This window comes from Uranotaenia lowii, chromosome 3 (genome assembly GCF_029784155.1).
Source record: "Uranotaenia lowii strain MFRU-FL chromosome 3, ASM2978415v1, whole genome shotgun sequence".
NCBI classification, from domain to species: domain Eukaryota; kingdom Metazoa; phylum Arthropoda; class Insecta; order Diptera; family Culicidae; genus Uranotaenia; species Uranotaenia lowii.
Window position 1 is genome coordinate 114111802 of NC_073693.1, and position 23502 is coordinate 114135303.

At 38.9% G+C, this 23502-nt stretch overlaps 1 protein-coding gene across 4 annotated transcripts in view; it reads left to right on the forward strand.

Annotated features, from left to right (window-relative positions):
• LOC129756948 (uncharacterized) overlaps positions 1 to 23502 on the forward strand; it is a 608072-nt gene that overhangs the window by 493039 nt on the left and 91531 nt on the right. For 2 of the 4 annotated variants that reach the window (XM_055754023.1, XM_055754022.1), the window contains exon 1: positions 12769 to 13449. The exons of the other annotated variants lie outside the window; for them this stretch is intronic. In XM_055754023.1, the coding sequence (XP_055609998.1) occupies positions 12901 to 13449 (549 nt within the window). In that variant the 5' untranslated portion in view covers positions 12769 to 12900. Of the gene's footprint in view, positions 1 to 12768; positions 13450 to 23502 lie in introns of those variants that run through there. 4 annotated transcript variants of the gene reach the window in all.

Below are 23502 nucleotides of genomic sequence, written 5' to 3' on the forward strand. Positions count from 1 at the left end.
ATAAACCAAATTTGGAATGGGACGGTAAACAGGTAGCATGAAAACGAAAAATGATTCGATACCTTATCAAGCAAAAGAAAGAATGTTGTTCATAGGAGGGTAGGGTAGAAGAAATATTTCTATGATGATTTGAGATCCCTCCATTTATACAGAGGGGAGATAGACAGGAAAAAAGTCTCTTAAAAATCACTTTTATATTCATACTACAAATCAGAGGGGATACGAGAGAAATAGAGAGGCTTTATAGCATATTTCTTCGCAGAACTTGAAAACTAATGAATCAAATAATCCAAAATTATGCATATGTGCTATGTATTTCCAAAACAAAAATCTATGTTAATTTGAAACCTGCTCTATATTCGACAAGGGAGAGGAGGGGAATTCCATACACGTGAAACACACATTTTTGCATAACTTTAGTGCTATCGAAGTAAATAAAGGCACCAGTACTAATTTGGAATTTGAACAATGATTTAAAAAACATACTTTAGAAAAGGTTTTTACAACACATGAAAATCATTCACAAAAATTAGAATTTATCTTCTCAGTATTGCAGTTCGAAGCTGAAATTGCAGCTTCCATTTTAAAGAAAAATTTTTAAATTTTTATTTGGGGTACCGACGGATTAAAATTTCACTTATTTTTAAAGGTTTTGCAAAGCACACCGAGTCAGTAAGTAGATTTATAAAAGTTCAACTATGGTTTAATCCGTTTGCATTTGCCCCGGTGTACCTGAATTGAAATTTAAATTTGAATGAAGATTGAAATTAAAAACTGGAAGCAAGAGAAATTTTGATAACTGTTACCCTTCTCGGCGATAAAATAATCATTTTAAGGTTTTGTGTTATTTTTACATGAAAATAAACTTACAAGGCTATAAACTTCAGTTTCTGCTCTTTTTAAAGCATTTGGTTCTAAAGTACATGTTGAGATTTAGTTTGAAACGCTGTCTAGAAAATAAAACTGAATTCCAATAATTTTAACAAATTCAATTAAATTTTTAAAGGTGAAGCGAAGCATACTGGGTCAGCTAGTTATTTCTATACAAATCACACTATTCAAAATTTAAAACCACAATGAAACACAATATCGTTGGTATATTTCGACCCATCGAATGGAAGTCTTCATTAAATATCTTTTTTTCTTTTGAGCTGTCATCACTCGAAAGGATTAAACCATTTTAATCCTCATCAAAAATCGCGAAAACAATCTGCTGTTTGCTGGAACATTTCCCACCGTCTCGAGGGGCTTCCAAAAGCACAACAATGATGGATTATTGCGCGATATTTCCGTTTCCGGGTTTTCTTTTGCCCCCTCTCAACGACTTGTTCGATGGCGTGTATCCTCTTGGCTTAAACATTTCCGCTTAATTTTTTGCCGCATTGCCGAGGTGTTCTTGGAAGAAGGAATAATTGAGCAAAAAGTGTGCTTTTTATGCGAGATTTTTTTTTTAAGAACCATTCAATGGTTGTTGCCGCAAATTTTCAAGGTTTATGGCCTCGTTAAAATAATTATTATGACGGTGTTTATGCAAATCGAGAATCAGACTATGGAACATATGTAGCCAATGGTAACTTCCAGATTTAAATTGAGCGTAACTACTTCGAACTGTCTAGTTGAGAACCCTAGTTTCTAGGACGAGAAAAACTTGTTCCTGTTTCCCATTCACTAGTAGGTAACAGTTCATTGATGAATGAGTTTTCCAAATCGAGCTGACAGTACCCACATAGTTTGAGAGTTTTGGGAAAAGATGTGATCGATCGGAGGTCTCGAGCCCGGCAACATTTGCAATAATTTGGATGCATGGGAGCGTAAATTGAATAAACGGGAGCTGGAGATGCTCCAACTCAAGCCCCAAACGAGAAGGGTAAAGCATAATAAAAATTGATGGTGGTGGAGAGAGATTGGTGAGTAAAAAAAGGATTTCGCATTCATCCTTTTCGCTATATGGTTCTCGTGTGGTTTGAACCACTACTGATTGAACTCGCTTACCCATTCAATCATCGGGATCCGGGCTGGCTTTTATCAGATATTGGGCTGAGATTTGGGTTAAGATTTTGAATTGATTTGAGGGGACCGAATTGGAGATCCGTGATTTCAGCTGGAGGATTGGATAAAAGAAAAACAGATTTTTATTCGAATATTTAACGAGCTACGGGAAACCCAGACTTGGTTCTGTACTTAAAAAAAATAATTTTAATGTATTGATAGCTTTCGCAGGCTTCCTATATGCCGTTTTTATTTATTTGTTAAAACTACGCTTTCTACTTTCCATTTGAATTCCGAAATCGAAAAACTAATATAATGTTAAACATTTGATGAAAGGTAACGTCGTGCGGGTGATTATTTGTTTAAGGCAGCGGTCTTGGCACTGTTTAATCATTACCCAAGATATTTTGTGAAAGTTAATATCACCTGCTATCAACACAGGAATCAACTGTCTCATCCTAAAAATGCATATTAAAAGCTTTGTTCTGCACAAAACAAATATTTCTTAAAATGGTATATCAAATAATTTTCCGACCGAAATAGAAAACCTTGCAAAAATTTTCTTACTGATCGTACCAAAACTAAACTGAAAAAGTGGAATGCAAAATTTACTTTAATTAAAACATTAGTAATTTCTCTAGGAAACTATTTATAATACTTTTTCATAATCTAAATTCTAATTTAAATTTTCATAATCTAATCGACTCAACTTAGGGGTTAACCAATTCATGAAGTTAAAAACCCGATTCAATACACTTAACATTGGATTGGAGGCTTTCTTACAGAGTGTAAATTATCTTTGGAAACATATGACACAATGATGGATACCTTATTTCTAAATATACATGATTAATCTATAAAAAAGATAATAATTTAAGAAAATCGAAAGCAAAAATTACTAAACTCAATATAAAAAAAGATGACCAGTACGTTTTTTGGAGTATAACGAACTGATATTCAAGGAGTTCATTTACTATTAAAATATTTCAAACTGTTTAAGTTTGAGAGCCACATTTCTCGACGCTCACTAGTGGTCAAGGGGTTAGCCTCCTAAACTCTCATGATAGATGGCGTGGGATCTATTCTCGGCTGTTTGATGAACTTTTTGTCAAATTTTCGATCGCTTCCCTAATTAATTTAGCGATTGCTAGCTACTGCTGCTGAGCAGGCAAATGGCCGACATAAGCATGATATTTACTATGGAATAGAACAATTTTAAACAATTTTGTTTTTTTTTTTGTTTTTAAGATATGACCTACAGGAAAAAAAAAATCCAATTTTTTGATACTAAATTCATCAAAATCGTGAAACCTAGAATAGGAGTTAATGTGGTAAGAACGTTTTAAATGGAACATACAAATTCACGGACATCATCGTAACTCGTCGAGCTGAGTCGATTGGTATGTATAAAGTGGGGTCTTGGACCTTTAATTAATGATATCCCCAACTGACCGTTCGCTATGCCTTTCTGTAAGAAAGCCAAAAAATCAGAACAATAGGACTGCGTCCATTTAGGATCATTTTCGAATTTCTCAAGCCCTGTTGCTTAAAAAGTCTTTTTTAGCCCTGTTGCTTAGAAGGTAACGTCCTTTTAGGTTTGTATGGGAACATTCAATGTTTTGTTCTTTAAAATAAATATGATTTCTTTTTTTTTTTTTACTCTGCCGAACAACTTTGTCGAACACCGTATATAAGGATCTCTTCAGATAACTCAGTTATAAACTAGTTGAATGAAGATATGTCTGTTGGCATTGAAAGTAGACCAATTAAACTAGCAAAACTTTAACTAACCCTTCGTTTGATTTACTAAGAAATTTGAAACAATTACTTAAAGCTGTTGTTAATTTCGCATAAAACAAAATAGTCAACTTTTTTTATGGCAATAATATTTCTCACTTGAAGATCAGTTTTAATTAAAAAAAAATTTCAGTGAAAAGAGTTACAAATAATACCAACTTGATTCTGAAGAATATGGAACATTTTCAAAGGCTTTTTTTTCAGATATTTGTCCTAGTGTAATTCACATTGAGAGATATTTTGTTGAGCGGAAAAAAAAATATTAGTAATTTCAGTAACATATTTTACATAATCGACACAATTAAAGGATTTTTTTGTTTTTCTCTCTGATATAATGACTTTTTAATAATTGTTGCAAATTTGCAACATCATTCAACGGTAGTTCCTTAGGCTCATGTGTTCCATTGTGTGTTTTCGAAATTTCATCGTTTAAACACTATATGTATAAACATCATACACTATATGTTTCTCGGTAGAAATGTTATCTTAATTAATGTTTTATTATCATACTTATTCCAGCGACATTTAAAAAATGTTGCAGATGAATGAGCCTCCAACTGAAAAAAATGCTGAAAATTATAGAAATTGAAAATTTAGGAAAAACGAGTACAAATATTGGTTAGATCATTAATACAGTAATAAAATTGCAATAAATATGAAAGTTAGTTTTAAACCCTACAAAAAGTTTAAAAATAAACTTTTTCTTGATATTTGCACCTTTTTTTCTAACTGCACGATTACATTTAGTAGGGGGGTGTAAGGTATTTTAAGCCACTTTTTTCTTTGCTCCATTACACTTATTTATAAATGATGAAAAAAAGTGGAGGAGGTAGTAATTTGGCTACGACCGCTAAACGTAGAATTACGCAATTGTTTTTTGTCAATATATAGAATAACAGAACTTATGGTGCATTTTTGAAATGACCAACATATGAGTGTCAGAATGGCAATATGACGTGACAAACTTCAACCATTTAACAGAATTTAACAATGTGACAAAAACCTATCCCCAGAAATTATCTGAGCAAGCAGTACATGTGACATAATCGGATCATGCAACATAATCAGACCATGTAACATAATTCGACCAAGTGACGTATGCAATTCAAACATGTAACATAATCGAACATGTGACACAATCTGATTATGAAATATAATCAACCATGTGAAAATATCCGATTATGCAGTTAAATCGAAGATGTGAAATAATCTGATTATGCAACATTTTCGACCATGCAACATATTCTGACCATGTGACAAAATCCGACCATGCTACATAACTCGATCATGCAACATAATCCGACCATGTGACCAAATCCGATCCTGTGACAAAATCGACCATGCAACACAAATGTGACATAATCCGACCATGTGACATAATCGGACCATGTGACATAATCGGAATATGCAACATGAATTGACCATGTGACATAATCAGACCATGCAACATTATCGACCATTTGACATTATTCGATCATACAACATAATCGACCATGTGACATAATCGGATCAAGCAACATAATCAGACCATGTGACATAATCCGATTATGTAACAAAATCGGACCATGTGACATAATCCTACCATGCAACATAGTCGACCATGTGAAACAATCAAATCATGCAGCATAATCGACCATGTGACGTAATCCGACCATGCAATATAATTGGACCATTCAACATTAATTGACCATGTGACATAATCCAACCATGTGACATAATCGACCTTGCAACATAAATTGACCATGTGACATAATATACCATGCAACATAAATCGACCATGTTACATAATCCGACCATGCAACATAATCTGACCATGTGACATAATCCGACCATGCAAAATAATCCGACCATGTGACAAAATCCAACCATGCAACATAATCGGATCATGCAACATAATCGGACCATGTGACATAATCGGACCATGTGACATAATCGCCCGTGCAACATAAATTGACCATGTGACATAATTCGATCATGTGGCATAATCCGACCATGCAACATAATCGGACCATGTGACATAATCCGGCCATGCAACATAATCCGACCATATGACGAAATCCAACCATGCAACATTATCGACTTCGCTGCTCACTGGTCCACGGTTGCCACTGAACTACTGCAAATCGATATCTGGGTCGGATTACCACTGGTGGGGTCCACACTCAGATCGAAGCGCAGCAACGGTCCGTTCAGTTCGACGGCAAACAGCGAAAGAAATCGAGTCGACCGACGCACAGTGGTTCAAATTCTCAAAAAGTTGGAAAAAAGTCAATTTTTCAAGTCAGCAGCAACCAAATTTTTTATGTTGGAATCGCATCTCCAATATTCAGGAAACGTTATGATGTAATTAGATATTTTCTAGAACTTTTTATACACCTTCCATGAAACAAACAAGAACGACAACTGTAACACAAAAATAAAAAAATAGGATTTTTTATTGTTACTCCAAACAATCAAAAAAGCCATCTATAATTTGAAAAATTCATAAATGTCTGTACGGAAATGATCAATTATAATCTATTTTACAGTTGTTAGATGAAAAACACAATCAATATCATAAACTAATAAAGTTTCGCTTGATTGAGAACCCAAAATTTGAAGATAATTTTTTTTCGATTTACTCTACATTTATTTTTCGGAAGCAAAAATAAAGCTTGCGCTGCCGATCGCCGTGGTAAATTATATACCGTTGGATAGGTAAAAACCTCACCAAAAACATATCTTAAAATCAGCTGCTAGTTTTTGTTATATTTTGAATACGATGTCTTTGAGTGCAACGCTGTTTGGTTCAAAAATGAAAATTTTAAGGTATTTATACAGAGTATACCAAGCGTTCTTTGCTTCGATATCTATGAAACATCACCATAAAACATCAGTTTAAATATTAAAAAAACTAACCTAGAGAAAATTCGGAGGCCATACCTAATTTTCACAAAAATATTCCTAAATAATTGAAAAATATTCAATTTTACAGTATAAAGCTCAAACCCCGTTTTGGTAATTATTGAAAAAATTGCAAGTTTGAAAAAAAAATCAATTTCATATTTTTTCAACTTTCCGCCCATAATCTTTAACAAAAAAGGTTTTTAATAATTTTTTCCAACTTTTTTTGATTTTAAACCACTGTGCGACGGCCCTTTGTTTTATACCTTTCGTAGGTAGGGAAAACCAAAACCCATCAAAGCAGGCGTTGGTGATGACGTCATAATTCTTTAGATGTGATGTCTGTGGAAGAGGCGTTTTTCGTGGCGCGGGATTCGTTAGCAAATTTCAGTTTGTCCCCCTATAGTGTTGCCGTAAGACGTAATTCTACGTCAAAAAATTAATGGTATGATTTTCTACGTTTCTAAAATATCATTTGGCACAAAAACTAATTTTTCAATAAATCTCTTTCCCCTTGTTCTGACTGTTTAAAAAAAATTCATTTATTTTGGATTTTGAAAAATTGTGGGAAATTTTTGGCCACCAAACCTTAAATAACAAAATAACATTCAAAGCTTATAAGTTGACGAGAAACAGTATTTTCATAATTTATTCTGTTATATTTATGTAAATTCAGGTGAGGAAATATAAGAGAAAGTTGGGTTTTTTCAAATAGTTGGCGAAATTCCTTATATTTGATTTTTGGCTTTCATTCAATAAAATTGTAAGAATATTTTACGTAACCCTTCTTTTGGCGTTTGGCATTTGGCATAGAAATCTATATCTAAGTTTATTTATTTATTTGAAAGCTTGATAAAAAGTTTAACAGGATACCTCGCAACTTTTTAAACAAATACGTGGTTCATAAATGCTACAATTAAATATAAAAAGTAATTGAAGCAAATTTGGCAAAGATTCTTCTACCGTGGGAAAAAAGTAACAGCTTTTCTCTGTATGAAAATTATGGCCCTATCTAAAAATAGGCTAAATAAACTAACCGATTTTACATCCAGATCGTTTAAAAACTCGGCTAATGCTTAAGTGCAATGTACCATTGGATGAAGTTCGGCAGGATCCAAAGCCTCGAAATCAAATTATGTAAAAAGTATTTCGTTACCTCTTGTTTCCTGATTTGTTCTTTTTTATAATCAACTCAGAAGGTTTGTTGATGATTATATCTTCAAATTGCTCAATTTAAAAAATTATAATAAGAGGTTTATAAAATGGCAAACAAAAATGCATACTGTTCACTCCCAAAAAATTCATTTAGAATTGATAATTAAGGTTTTTTCAAGCCCTCCAAATATAAACTAGAACTATGTAAACCGCATTTAAGAATAAAGCACTACATCAATAAAACGTTTATGAAACTTATTCATTATATTAGCTTTATCTACAAATATTTCAGCTTCAAAATTGGGGTTCTAATAATATTTTTTCAAACAAATACCATCGAATCAAGTATAAAAAAGAACAAAAGCTTATCATTTTTCTGTTAAGTAATCCAAAAATATTCTCTCCCCCTGAATGATACCTGCTGAAAATTAACTTGCACCTTAAAATGTAACGCAAATTTGTAGGGAAGGGTGAGGTATCGAGAGCCACCTTTTTTCTATGTTTCATAAATTCTGTATTATAAAAGATAAAATTTAAAAAAATAAATGGTTTTCTACATTTGTAAAGTTTAGACAATTTTTGTAATTTTTATTACTAAATTAATTTCCCCAAGTTCTGGCTAGTTTAAAAAAAGTTTTTTTTTATTTTGAAAATTGGTTGGGAATCGTCGGCCACCAAATCCAAAAAGACCAAATTGCCAAATAATTTCAGGTGAAGAAAAAAAATTGTTTCTGAACGACTCCACTCTTGAGAGGAGATTGGTATTTTCTGGATGCCTTTTTAATGAAGATTATATACTTCTTACATATAATATAAGATCGTTGAAACTAAAGAACTTATTTCGAGAAAACACGATTTCAAGATTCTGAGCTGTGTGAATTCACAAAGGTTTTTTAAAAAGATAAACTTTATTCAAAGGGGTGAAGATAAAAAATTAATATTTTAAATTGACATCAGTTCCTTCAAAATTACGGTTTTGTCATTTTCACATTAAAGTTTTTATATTGAGCATGATAAATTCAAAAAAACTACTATATTGTTTTTTTGTAATTGTAACTGACAGGCTGCGTTAAAGTTAATAAATTACAAATTACAATTAAAATTAGTTAAAAATAGCTAGTCAATACCTACTAAATAGCTACTGGAGCTACTCAACAAAAATCAAAAAGAAAAGCGCTTGAATATTTTTTTCTCCTCGAAACACATCAACAGATTTAGAATCGTATTCAAAGCATCCAGAAACCGTTCTTTATTATTATGTTTAAATTTTCTCAAAAAATTTCGTTTTATTACACAAAATTTAAAAAAATAATTATATTGACTTAATTAGAAAATTGTGTTTGATTTTGCTAATAAAGTGTTACCTCCGTTGTGTTCTACTCAGCGCGAAAACGAACACAACAAAAAAAAAATTGCATGCAAATTGGATGAACCCTGCAAGAGTAGTTCGTGTACGTACAAATTTACGCCTCCATTTTTATATATAAAAATTTTACACCTGTTGTTTTTTTGTGTGTGTCAGAAATAGCAATAAAAACTTTGAAAGCGACCCATCCAGTCCTGAATTAGCGCAACGAGTTTTAATTTAGTATGTAAATTTGTATGGGAAATCAAAAATTTTCATTCAAAAATTGCCACTGATATACTGAAAATTCCAAAAAATAGAACTTTGATTCCTTGATATCTTGGATGAGAATAAAAAACCACAAAAGACTGATTTGCACAGCCAGGAAATTTAATAATTAACATATTTTACTTTTCCAAAACATTTAATGAAATTATTAAAAGCTGCAGCAAGCAAAGTTTGCCATTTTCAAATATTTTTGAATGGAATATGATTTTTTATTTTGAAATGATTATAACTTTTTTCATGAAATTCTTAACTGCTTAGCGAAAAATAGTCAAATCAATTTCTAGCTTTCATTTCTAGCTTATTTGAATTTTCGGGATTATTTTAATGTGCAAAAATCTCGTCTTCGATACCAATTTCCATAGGAAATAAAAACGCGTTGCGCTAACTCAGGAATCATCAAATCATCTCAAATTTAACAATGATGCTTGGTGACCCAAAAGGCACTGAACAAGCATATGGGAGTAGAAAGTCATTTTTTGCAGCGGTCTAATGTGCATATTTCGGATGGTAACAATCTGAGAACGATACGCATTGATAGATCAAATCTATCTAAAGCTCAACAGATTCCGCGGTATTTGATACAAAATTTGAGGAATGTCCAGTTAAGCCTGGTTGCCCGGATTTCGTTGAAAAATGCCGTATTTTATTCACTTAATTCCCAAAAACAAACAAAAAACTCAATCAATTGCTATGAATTTTTATTTCTGCCGGATATTTTTTTTAAAGTTTTTATTTAAATAATCATGACCGTTTTTTGAGAAACCTAAAATATATTAGATCAAATTTGCTCAGATATTGCTCGATTTTTGGGTTGCAAATTTTGACCTTTTTACCTTTTTCTAAATGAAGCATTTAAAAATGAAGCAAAAGAGACCGACGTGCAAATACTCGGTCAAATATTCTATTGAGTTTAAAATTTAAAAAAAAGTGATAATTTCAATTTCTTTCTATTTCTTCCATTTAAATGTCCTTAATGTTATTGAGTCGAATGTTTTCAACCAGATGATGTATGAAAAGATCATTTTCAAGTATGAGTCTCTCTGATTTCCAAAATGTAACAAATAAATGAAAAGACATCAGATGACTTGTCGTTTCTAAGGCGTTTATCACCAAAGAGATTAAGTTCCTGAGAAATCTGTAAAAAAAAACATTTCGAAGCAGGTGACAAGCAATTTGAAATTGCTTATTTGATGTCTAATTAGATGATGGTCGAACTTGAGCAAGATATCTTCACAAAAGTTGTTGAAAACCACGATGATTTTAACCTTGAGCATACTGTACTTTCTACCACACGATTCCACGTGGTCTGGCAATTCAGGGCAATTTATTAAAATTCGTAAAAAAAGGGGAAAATCTGAACTAAATCTAATCAATTTTTTAAAACGCACAAGAGAAAAAAAAGATAGAAAATTACTTTAAATTTAAAGTTTTTATCGAATTACTGCAACAGTGTTGAAATCGTATCTAAGGATTAAACAAACATTTATGTTCAATTTCGTGAATTGTTCGGGAAGCTTAAAAATATACCTGCGCATCCCTGCCGGATTATATTAGTCTCGAATTAATTGTTGGATTTAAGGGCAAGCCTGGATATATCGATAAAATCTTGAAAAAACGATACTTGTCAGCACTCTCCTGTACGATTTACAGTAAAAGATACACAGACACACCTAAGATATTCAACTGAAACCATAAGTTTTTGATGTTTGTGTAATTTTTTTAACATTGTTTTTGGATATTTAATTATTTTTCAAAAAAAATTTGAAAAATTTGTGATGGTTCTGAATTCTGTGATGGTATAAATTTGAAAAATGAATATTCGGCCGAATACTCAGCTCAACTATTCGATAAGCTTAATATTCGGCTTAGCGGTTTTAGGCGGTATTCTCTAGTTTGCGGATTTCGCCAACAACCCTTATTTTAATACCAACAAATTAAATTTTGTAAGTTGTAAGAATATTAAAATCTAATAATATTCCAGTCAACACAAACTTTCTCGGTATCCGCGAGTTTGGAAAAAAAGTTTTTCTTTGGTAACTAGTTACAAATTACAGTTAAGGTAAACATTTTCGTGGTGTGTAACATTTGGTCACTAAACAATTTAAAGACTATTAATATAAGAGTGGAGATGTAGTGCAACTATACGGGAAAGTTAGACTATAAAAAATGAAATTATCATTTTTAGATTTATGTCATTCAAAAATAACGATAAAAATTCTAAGTCTATAAAGAGGTTTTTTATGAAAATTTTCCCTTTCTTTAGTTGTTCCCAAACTCAAAATATGTGCGATATTAAATATTGTCAGTTTATCAGAGCAACAGATTTTTAATTTATGAAGTAAGTCAAACTTTGCCATTCTTATGGTTTCTAATGTCTGAAATGTCAATATTTGTACAAAATTATTCTTAGTGTTTATTAAGGCGAGCATGACCTATTTGAAACTGGAAAGGTTAGTTTCCATCATTATTATCAATAACGCTACCACCACATTTCGCATGAAGTTCGGTTTTGTTTCGAGACCGATTTTAAAATAAATAAGCATCCTTCCGCAAATGTAATGATGTTGCCCCCGGTAGCTACACAAAAACAACAAACTGAAAAAAAAACTACACAGAAAATGAGAAAAGAAAATAATCCAACCTGAGCACACGTACCGGAATGATAGTATAATTATACACGTACATACACAAACATACCTATATGAATGAATACACAAAACCATACCTACAACAGCAACAACAACACAACTCCCTGTGGTAGGAAAACAATGTTAACACACATGTTCATTCAAAAAAAAAAAATATCCCCCAATAGCATTTCTCCAGCTCGCATCGACTTGTACATATTGTACCAACCCATTCAACACATTCGGAACATTTTCGGGGGATTCAAACTGCACCACACAGTCCTGTATTTTGTCGAGTATTTTGCTGTAAATAGTCTCGTTAAATAGCCCACCGTATTCGCTGCTGCTAGCTGCAAGCTCCGTTTTGAGGCAAATTTTAAGCCAAACATTGTTATTGAAACCAAACCAAATAAATAATGCTGCATTAGAAAGTACGCGCCGCAGAGCCCCGTTTCATTTCCCACGAACATTGTGAAATTGTAAAACCCGCACGCTCCTAAAATTCTGCAGAGAGATTGAAAAAAAAACCAAGCGATAGATATAGAGAGATGAGATAGATGAAAACAGAATCAAAAATCAAAATATTGACCCCAACTTCCCCCCTCTATATATGACACACAGTGCATTCCCCGGTGCGACAGCTGCAGTCTGCTGGATCGATGCTTTAATTGTCCGATCTTGTCCCGGAGCCACCCGAGGGATTGTGGGTGCCAATTTGCGCTGCTGCACCGGGCCGACTTCGACAGCTAGCATCCGGTGCGCCGGGATCCGGATCCGCCGCCGGGAAACCTACATGTGAGTTCCCAGCCGACGACGATGACCACCATTTCGCAGGAACAGGAACAGGAACAACATTCGCCGGTCAACACCGGTGGCAGCAAAAGCAAAAAACTCTTTCGTCAACAATCGTCCTCGGAACAGGAACCACTGGTCCCGAATCACAGCCACAGTCATCATCAGCATCATCGTCCCTCGATCGGTGGAACTCCGCTCCTGGCCAAATCCTCCACCTTCGGCGGCGGCCGGCAACAATCGCTCCCTTTGCCCCGTCCTCCTCCCTTCCCCCAGGACCTGTACTCCAGCAATCTGGGAAGCGCCCATCGGCACCACCATTTTCATCATCTCCCCCCACTTCCACAGCACCACTATCACCACTCCCATCCCCGCCTCAGCCAAAAACATCGCCAGAAGCTGTTCTCACGAAGCCGCGACTACCGGTCCGTTTGCAGCGGAACTTCCGCCGGAAATGGGGTTGGTGGCCCAGGTGCTGTCAATGCCAATGGCGCCGCCGGATCGCAAATGAGCTTCATGCGACGCAACAGTAGATGCTCCCGGAATGGTGGCGACGAAGATATAGAAGCATGTGTAAGTTTTCAAACAACAACAAACACACTTTAGAGAGACCCATCATGTGTAGAGATACCACCCAGTACCACCTACTAAATACCAAAGTGTACTACACTGCTCCACCTTTCACCACACCTCGTCACCTCTAGCTAGTTTTAAAGTCCTGTTGAAAAAATATACCTTCATTTTTGTATAAACTCATGCTCATAGGGTTACCATGTTCATCGGTTGTTAATCATTCAAGAAAAAAACAAATAAGGCATTTGTAATGTAATTTGAGCACTTGTTTTTGCTACAAAGATTCATCAAACATTACTGTTGAAAAATCTCCACCTTAAGTGTTAGAGTTTTTTGTGGCGTCGAACAAAACTATTATCCAATAAAATTGGTATTTTTTTAAGTAATTGCACTTTGTTAAAAAAAAATGTATGTTTTGTAAATAGACTCAACATAGCAATTTTTGTCTTTGTATATACATATATTTATTTAATTGAAGAATTGATTCTGATTATTATAAACCTGTGACGTATTTGAAACAGGGATATAAAAAACAAAAAAAGAAATTCGTCGTGTTAAGCAGTTCGATTATAGTCAAAAGAACTGCTTATAACAAGTAAGTACTGATTATGCATAAATAAAATGCAAAATTATCTTCATCCACCCGTGATGATTCATAATTTTATTAGAATGGGTATGTGATATATATCTAGCTCAGTTGGCAATTCAATTGCCTTCTCCTAAGTCGTTGTCCGCGAGTTCAGGCCAAAAAGTAAACATCGAACACAGTTGTACCGGACATGTTTTCTAATAACTGTTCACTAACAGCAACGTTGAAATGAAATAGCGAAGCCATAAAACAACTAAAATCGAAACAAAAAAATAAATGAGAAACAAAATAGTTAAACAGTATAAAAGTACTAAACTTTCGGCCGGCTGAACATCACCCAAACTCTAAATAAGTCGATCATTTGGTTCAAAGAAGAGTTGTGTTTTGTGTAAAAAAGCCAAATAGCTCAAATATGCTTATTTTGAATTAAGTTAAAAAAATGTTACAGCTCTGCAGAGCTTGTTTGAAAGCTATGTAATGACGATGTTTTTTTTTTCATATTGCAAAATAGATTGATTATGTGAAAACAAATATTGAGTATTATTTAATCTAAAATACTAACTCTCGGATTATAAATTTGATATTTTTTACTGACATAAAAATTATTAATGAAATAGGGTAAAATACCTAGTTTACGTCAGTTATTTGTTGTTTTGTCAGCAAAACCATATAAACAAATTAATCGACTATAGTTATTCCTCTCAAATACGATTGATTCTATAAATCAGACTTTATTCTTTATTCTCTACCTTTTTTATTTAGAAAAAGTCTCAAAATAAAGTTTTTATCAACTTTTTACTTAAACCTCTCAATGGTCTAGTTTTCGACAATCAATTTTAATTTTTTACACCAAAAGTTTAAGTTTTCGACAAGAACACTTCCACCTCCTTTGTTTGCAAAGGTATATGAATGTTTGCATATTGCAGGTACTTGTCTACTTCACGGCGTTTCTACACCATGGCACAGAGAACAGACGTACAAGCTAGCCCACAAAACTTGTGTAAAATTTCCAGCGGCATTAGTTTGATTATGAGTTCATATATACGATTACGCCTTTTCGAAAACTGTACACTTGAAAATTTGATTTGTAACTTTTGAACGGCGCAATAGGTGCCACTGTTCAAAGTCAATTTTTAACATATTTTTTGGATGTCTTTTTTTTTTGTTTTTTTTTTGTTTCGATTATAGTCGTTTTACCATCTTTATGGCATTCGCGACTTTATCAACGTTACAGTTGGCGGATCGTTATTGAAAAACTTATCCGGTACAGCTGTGTTCGATGTTTACTCTTGGGCTCGAACTCGCGGACATCGACTCAGGAGACAACAGACTTTCCAACTGAGCTATATCACAAGCCCTTTTTTGGATGTCTGCATTTAAAATTTTACACACTTTTTTGAAGATTTTTTGTTCGAGCTTGTATGTCTGTTCTCTGTGACCATGAGTCACCCGCAGAAGCTGATAAGACTGACTGACTGACTGAAGACTGAACCTTCTTCGCAGTAGAAATCGTTGGGAAAGGGATATTCCACGATCGGGGAATACCCACGGGTAGAGTGGCTCTCGACGCCGGGTGAGCCATTTGAGTCGGAGTAGGATGACGTCTTCGTCGGGAATCATCCGAGTCGTTACGTTAAGTCCCGCGCATGTGCCGTGACAGGCGCGAATCTAGGGTAAGCTGCTCTCGATCCGGCACACGATGGGCCAGGTGGCGAACCTCGAATCCTGGAGATAAGAGGTCGGGCTTCGAGTCGTTAGAGGAGAAGTCAGGCCTAGAACCTCCAGACGGAGAGGTTTGTGTGGTAAACCCCGAGTCTTTATGATAAGTGGTCGGGTTTCGAGTCGTAAGAGGAGGGATCAGGCCCTAAATCAACAAAAGGAGGGGTACTAGTGGTCACCTTGAGTCAATACGAGGAGACATCAGATTTCAAGTCGTTAGAGGATAGATCGGGTCTTGAATCGCGCAGAGGAGAGGTAAACCTCAAGTAGATGCGAGGAGGGGTCGGATCTCGAGTCTTTAGAGGAGAGATCAGGCCTCAAGTCGCGAATAGGAGAGGTTTGTGTGGGAATCTCGAGTCATTGCGAGGAGATGTCGGTTCTCAAGTCGTTAGAGGAGAGTTATAGGCGGGCAAAAAGTCTAGGGTTGTCAGCCAAAAGACAGGAGGAAGACCGGACCATGGTCGGAGTAGAATGCACTTTCGATGGGGGGAGGGGCATTCGAATAGTGTGCGTCCGAACTTAGCAGTAAGGCATACAAAGATAAGACTTTACCTTCTTTTTTATTAGATGATCACCCAGGTGGTAAATCCTTTTTACGGATTGCATTCCAAGGCACGGCGAGCCACCGCGTCCCCCCAGTTTGCTACTCTGGGTCCATGGGTGCAATTGGACGACTCATGATACTATGTACCCCTACGCCATAAAATCCACCTGGGGCCTCTGGCCATAATTCCCATCCGGACCTGCAACGAAGGCTGTACACAGGGATGGGAGACCATACTCGCGCAATGCGCTCCACGGCAAATACTCGTTTAATACGTCCTACACCAGCAATTATCGTCCACTCTTTGTCACGATTCACGACTTACGGGTTGGCAGTCCGTTGGCCGCTACTCGTGACTCGAGTCCCACACATTCGGTCTCTTGTCACAATTTGAGCCGTCTTGACCCGTCTATCCTCGTGACTCGAGACCCTCTAACACTCCTCCTCTTGACACGATTCGAGAGTGCACTCATTCCCCTCTCCTCGTGTCTTGGGAGCCCTCAATCATAACGTCTCTTGACCCAATTCGAGACGAGAATAACTCGCCTCTCCTCGGGTCTGGAGATAACCACACATCCTTTTTCTCCATCTCGACTCTTCGAGACTCAACCTGAGGCCCATCCACTGGGCGCCACATGTTACGGCACAAGGCCCCTCTGTCTGTCGTGAGTCAATCGTATCCGCGAATCGGGGCCAGGAACCTCCCCGAAAGGCAGATCGATCGAAATTCGCCAAACATTTGGTCGTCCCGAAAACCGGGTTCGCGACTACCCGATACACGTTACGACCCCTCCCTCTTGCAACTGAGCACTGGTACCAGGGTGCCCAGTCGCACCACGTTTTTTGCCACACTCGGCACGCAGCCCGTCGGTAGCTGACTGTACCAAGTGTGACGTGTAGTTCTCTTGGCCGTACATCTACAGGTGGTCAATTCTGTAGACACGTTTCCACTCTGCACCACGGGGAGGTGGAACTACGTCGCAGAGCAAGACTTTACCTTCTGTGTATGCCGAGCTGTATGGTACGTCGCGAACGTTGTGTAGAATACCTCCTCCGCCGTGGAGTAAATATTTAAGTAGAACGCGCTCTCTACGGATGCTGCTGGAATAAGACTTGACCTTCTTCGCAGTCGAACTCGCAAGGGGGAGAATATTTACGCCGCGATATACTCTCGGGTAGGGTAGCCAAGATCTCGAATCGCTAGAGGAGAGGTCTTTGGTCTCTTGCAGTGCAAACCAAGCGAGCACGAGTAAAAGCCGGACCGAGAGTCTTCAGAGGAGAGGTCCTTAGTCTTGCATCGGAACAAGAGGCAGGGTATACATGCTGGAGTTTTGACGTTAAATTTAGTTAGCCGATGAGCGCTTAAGCGCGGACATGGTCTCCCATCACGAGTACAGCCTGGTCCGGATGGGAATTTGGACCAGAGGCCCTAGATGGACTTTATGGCGTAGGGGTACTTAGTATCATGAGTCGTCCAATTGCAACCATGGACCCAGAGTAGCATACTGGGGGGACTCGGTCGCCGTGCCTTGGAATGCAATCCCTAAAAAGGATTTACCACCTGGGTGATCAACTGATAAAAAAACATCATGGATACTAGCTTGCGCTTGCGATGCTGCGAAGACGAGAAGGGCCAAGTGTAAAAATACTAGGCCACCCGTCTACTGGTGAACAGAGGAAATCGCGGGTCTGCGTGCCGATTGCCATAGGGTAAGGCACAGAATGTTGGGAATGTTGACAAGAAGGGAGAGAGGAGCTTAGGCCACTCTTTACAAGCACGAGATCGGCCCTTCGCAGGGCCATCAACGCAAACTACTATGCCACGACGCCAATAACTGGTGCGATATCTATTGGATAGTCATGGCCAAAACTAAAAGTGAAGGTGCGCCACCTGAAACGTGCCCAGACAAATTGAGAGTCATCATCAACGAGCTGTTCCCACAGTGCGATGTTACCTGGCCAACAGTCCGATCGATCTGTCAACTGGACACAGAGGGTAAGGTACTGGAGAAGGTGATTCAGCACCGACTTCAGAAGTATACTGAAAGTTAGGGTGGACTCTCGGAGGAACAGTTTGGTTTCCGTAGAGAACGCAGCACCGTAGATGCCATCCGCTCTGTCATTGAGGCAGCGGACAGAGCCAGGCCAACGAAGAGGAGAGGGCTCCGCTTTTGCGCGGTGGTCAGTTGGACAGCGATTGCGTCGTCGCTCATCCAAATGAGGGTCCCGGCATATCTGTATAGGCTTGTGAAAAGTTACTTCCACAATCGCCAACTACAGTATATGACCGGTGATGGCATACGGACACAATAGATTTCGGTGGGTGCGATATAGAGGTCAATACTTGGTCCGGTCATGTGGAACATCATGTACGACGAGCTCCTACGAACGAGCCTCCCATCGGTAGCTGAACTCGTAGGATTCGCGGATGATGTAGTCCTCTTGGAAGGTTCCTCGACTGAGGAGGTACAACTACTTGCCACAGTTGAAAGCTGGGTGCACTCCAAGTACCTGCGTCTAGCTACCACAAAACCGAGATGGTGCTAATCACCAACCTTATCTCACCCCAAACAGGTACCATTGCAGTTGGACTGTGTGATATCGTATCCAAAGGCGCAATTAAGTACCTAAGGGTGATGATCGACGACAGACTCAGCTTCACGAGCCATGTCGGCTACGTGTGTAAGAGAGAGTGGCAATGGCCACGGCCGCACTCCCACAGATAATGTTGAACACCTCGGCAATTCTCAGTAACAAGAGGAGGATACTGTCAAGCGTGACCACGTCAATCTTGCGGTACGGAGCGCGACTTAGAGGACGGTTCAGTGGCTGATGAACCTGCGAGTTATCAGCGGACAACGGATCATCTCGTCCGAAGCCGCCTACGAGGATGTCTATTTGTACGGCAATAAAGACACGCCAAACGTACGAGATCTCACCATTGAGCAATCGATGTAAAACCAGCAGCTGTGGAAGAGCTCAGTAAAAGGAAGGTGAACCCATCGTCTGATCCTGGACATCGGGAGCTGGATTGGTAGAAGACACGGTGAAGTGGACTTCTATATGATTATGACTTCTATTCTGATTATGACGCAATTCTTGACTTGTGCACGGACTTCAACACTTGCCATGCGGTCAGCGACGAATTCAGCCGGATCATGACTGCCTTGCAGAGGAGCTGGAGTCAACGGCAGTCCGCAAACGGTTTAGGATGACTCCATCGCCGGGGAGCATCTGAGTAGTGTGCGTCCGATCCCCCACCGCTGGAGAGCATCCGAGTATTGCGGGGATAAGACAATACCTTCCTCGTAGCGGACCTCGTAGGAAGGGAGTAAACCACTGTTTTAGGACACCCATGGGTAGAGAGGTTCTTGATGCCGGGCGAACCTCTCGAGTCGGTGTTGGATGTCGTCACTGTCGGGAAACATCCGAGTCGTAGCGTTCAAAATCCCAAATGTGTGCCATGATAGGCGCGAGTCCAGGACAAGCTGCTCTCGATCTGGCACACGACGGGCAGAAAAAGTCGCGGGCCAAAAATTCTAGGGTTGCCAGCCAAAGGGATACAAGAAGACCCCATGGTTTCTTTTTTTTTATTAGTTGATCACCCAGGTGGTAAATCCATTTTACGGATTGCATTCCAAGGCACGGCAAGCCACCGCGTCCCCCCAGTTTGCTATTCTGGGTCCATGGGTGCAATTGGACGACTCATGATACTATGTACCCCTAGGCCATAAAATCCACCTGGGGCCTCTGGCCATAATTCCCATGCGGACCTGCAACGAAGGCTATACCCGACATGGGAGACCATACTCGCGCAATGCGCTCCACAGCAAATACTCGTTTTACACCTCTCCTCGTGTCTCGAGAGCCCTCGTTCAAAAACGTCTCTTGACCCAATTCGTGACGACAACAACTCGCCTCTCCTCGGGTCTGGAGATAACCACTTATCCTACTATTTCTCCGTCTCGACTCTTTGAGACTCAACCTGAGGCCTATCCACTGGGCGCCACATGTTACGGCACAAGGCCCCTCTGTCTGTCGTGAGTCAATCGTATCGGCGAGTCGGGGCCAGGAACCTCCCCAAAAGGCAGATCGATCGAAAACCGCTCAAACATTTGGTCGTCCAGCATATCGGGGTCGCGACTACCCGATACACGTTCCGACCCTCCCTCTTGCAACTGAGCACTGGTACCAAGGTGCCCAGTCACACTACGTTTTGTCACACTCGGCACACAGCCCGTCGGTAGCTGACTATACCAAGTGTAACGTGTAGTTCTCTTGGCCGTACATCTACAGGTGACAAGTCAAGACAAGAATTCGGGCCCTGAGTCGTGCAGAGGAGAGGTATGTGTACGTCAACCTCGAGTCGATGCGAGGAGATCAGGCCTTGAGTCACGAAGAGAAGAGCTTTATGTGAGAATCTCGAGTCACTGCGAGGGGATGTCGGTTCTCAAGACGTTAGAGAAGAGTTCGGACTTCGAGTCGCAAGGATGCAAGGTTTTGCTGAAAGTGGAATATTGCCATGGAGCGCACTAGCGTGAATAGACCTTCCACTATTCAAGAATAGTGTGATAAACTGTTCCAAGTGGAAATTAGGTCTGCGGCCCCAGGTGAAGTTTAGGGAGTAGGAGGTATACACGGAGTCTATCATGAGTCTTTCCATTGTACCCATGGACCCAGAGTAGCAAACTGGGGGGAAGCGGTGGCTTGCCCTGCCTTGGAATACAATCCTCAAACCGGGATTTACCACCTGTGGTTACCAACTACAAAAAGCCGCCCTACGCTTGGAGCGCCAATTGACTGGAACTACGAGCACAGAATAATACTACGAGTGCCTCTGCTACGATCTTCGGCTGTTCTACGCATGGGTGGTTATTGGATAGCACTGTTAGTGCTGTTGATTCGGCATTCCAATCTGGAGCGCCGATTGGGTGGCCCCACTAGTGCCTCTGCTTCGGTTTTTCAACCGCCCTATGTCTGGAGCGCCAATTGGATAGCACCACAAGTGCCTCTGCTATGATCTTCGACCTTCCTATGCCTAGGGCGCTAGTGCTATTCAATCGACGCTTCGACTGCCTTCCGAACTAGCACGCTGATTGGGTGGCACCACAAGTGTTTCTGCCTTGGTTTTCAGCAAACTACGCTTTGGGCGTCAATTGAAAAGCACTGCTGATACCTTTACCTCGGATATTAAGCCGTCTTACGCCTGGGGTGCCGATTGGATGGCACTGCTGGTGCCATTGATTCGGTTTTCAGCCGTTCTATGCCTAGAGCGCCGATTTGGTGGCACTACTGGTGCTCCCGTCGCCTTTCGTACCCTTCTTCTAGTTGTGCTGCATGGAGACTACTAGAGGGCTGCTTACAGATCTTGGAAGCCCTTCTTTCGAAGCGCCGAGTAGGTAGCACTGTGGGTAGCTTTTGACGCTCTTCGCCTGTGGCGCCTCCTGGAGACTAACAGGGGGCTGCTGTTTCTAGTTTCCGGCGGCTTGGTTAACGTATCGGTTTAAAAAGTGATGAGATGGAGAGATTAGGGAACCAGCCTCCGAAGAGGAACCCTAAAGAAACCTAAGCGAATAAATTATTTGCCCAATCATAGTTCCACGTAGCACTTCTTGGAAGTTCCTGCCTAACAAACCTCATCTCCCTCTGCGGAACTGGGCCATTCTGACTTTCAGTGGTTTCACTCAAAACTTCTGTGACGATTTTCTGTGATGCTTTATTCAAAATTCAGGTCAAACGAGGGAAATTTCAGCGGGATGCAGTAGTGGAAAAGAAGATATTGAGCTCTTCAAGGTAATACGTTCATTCGAATTTAGGAAATTTTACTTTTTTCGGTACCGAGGTGTAAAATTTCTTGCCGAACGGTTTGCCTGGACCATGCTTGTCGGGTTCCTGCTGGGTTCGAAAATGTCGTTCGTGCTTCCCGCTATGGGTTAAACGTACCTGCTGCCTTGGGCAATGTTGGTTCACCTTGCAACATCAGTTCCGGAACGCAACCGGTAAATTTCACTTTTCCCCACGGCACTTGTGGCCAGTTTCAGGGCACACCACTTTTTTAGCAACCTTTGACGCCAACATTTTGGAAACAAAATGTAGTTTGTTTTCAGCGCAAACAGTTTGACCAATGTGGTACAAAGAAGGTGATGAACAATCAAGCAAACTATTACAGAACTCGTTATTTAAAAAGTAAAAAGGTAAACAAAGCCTACGTCACTTACCAGGATGTTTAATTATCCTAGGCTAGAATCGTAAACAGCAGTTCGCAATGATTTTTTCTCTAGTTTTCGCTGTTGGTTGTTTGTTTGAAAATGCAACTGACCTCACGAATTGTCATGGTTACAATGTAAACAAAAAAAAACATTTAATAACACTTAGCACAGGATTTCCATCGCCACCTGAGATATGTATACAGATTGTAGTTTGACGTCTTTGTTGCACGCTTTGTCTATTTTCCTTGTTTTTGGGTGCGTTTTACAAGAAATTGCACGCTTGGTACATTTTAACCAATTCTGGTTATATTTTAATGATATGCTAATTTAGGTAAAAATGAGGATTAGTTTTATATGTTTATATTGCCAAATGCTCGTATCGTATTCGTTCTTAGGACTTGTAATGTAAATTTAACTGAAATGCAACATAGTGTTTAAGTTATACCTGCTCGTGATCAACGATATCAATTTTTTAAATGTACTAAAACAATAAGGAAATGGACCAGTCCCCAAATCTTCCCTCTAAATCATAGCAACAACAACTTAGTGTTCTTTTACAAAAATCTAAGAATGTTTGTTTTTTTTTTAAATATTTCTATGCATATGGTAACCCTAAGATTCGCTTCCGTTGCATCGTGTGTCCTTGCTCATCATCATCATCATCATTCGGCCGTACCAAAAACATGCATAAATAAAGCTGTTCAAACTTTACAAACATGTCAGGGCCTGGCAGAAGGCAGTAGCTATGACATAACTTTTCCACTTTAGAGCTTCCCGGTGCGGCCGGTTTACTTTTTGCGATGCCTGAAAGTAGGTGAATGTTTGCTCCATTTACAGCAAAACGGCGACACACCTGGCTGATGTGGGGTGAAAGGTGTTGAATAAGTGTATGCGTGGGAGGGGTGAAGATAAATAAAGTAGTCGAACACTTTTTGTGTGGTATAAGAAGATATGTAGAAATGCTAGAATGAGAGAAAACAACATATTTTTTG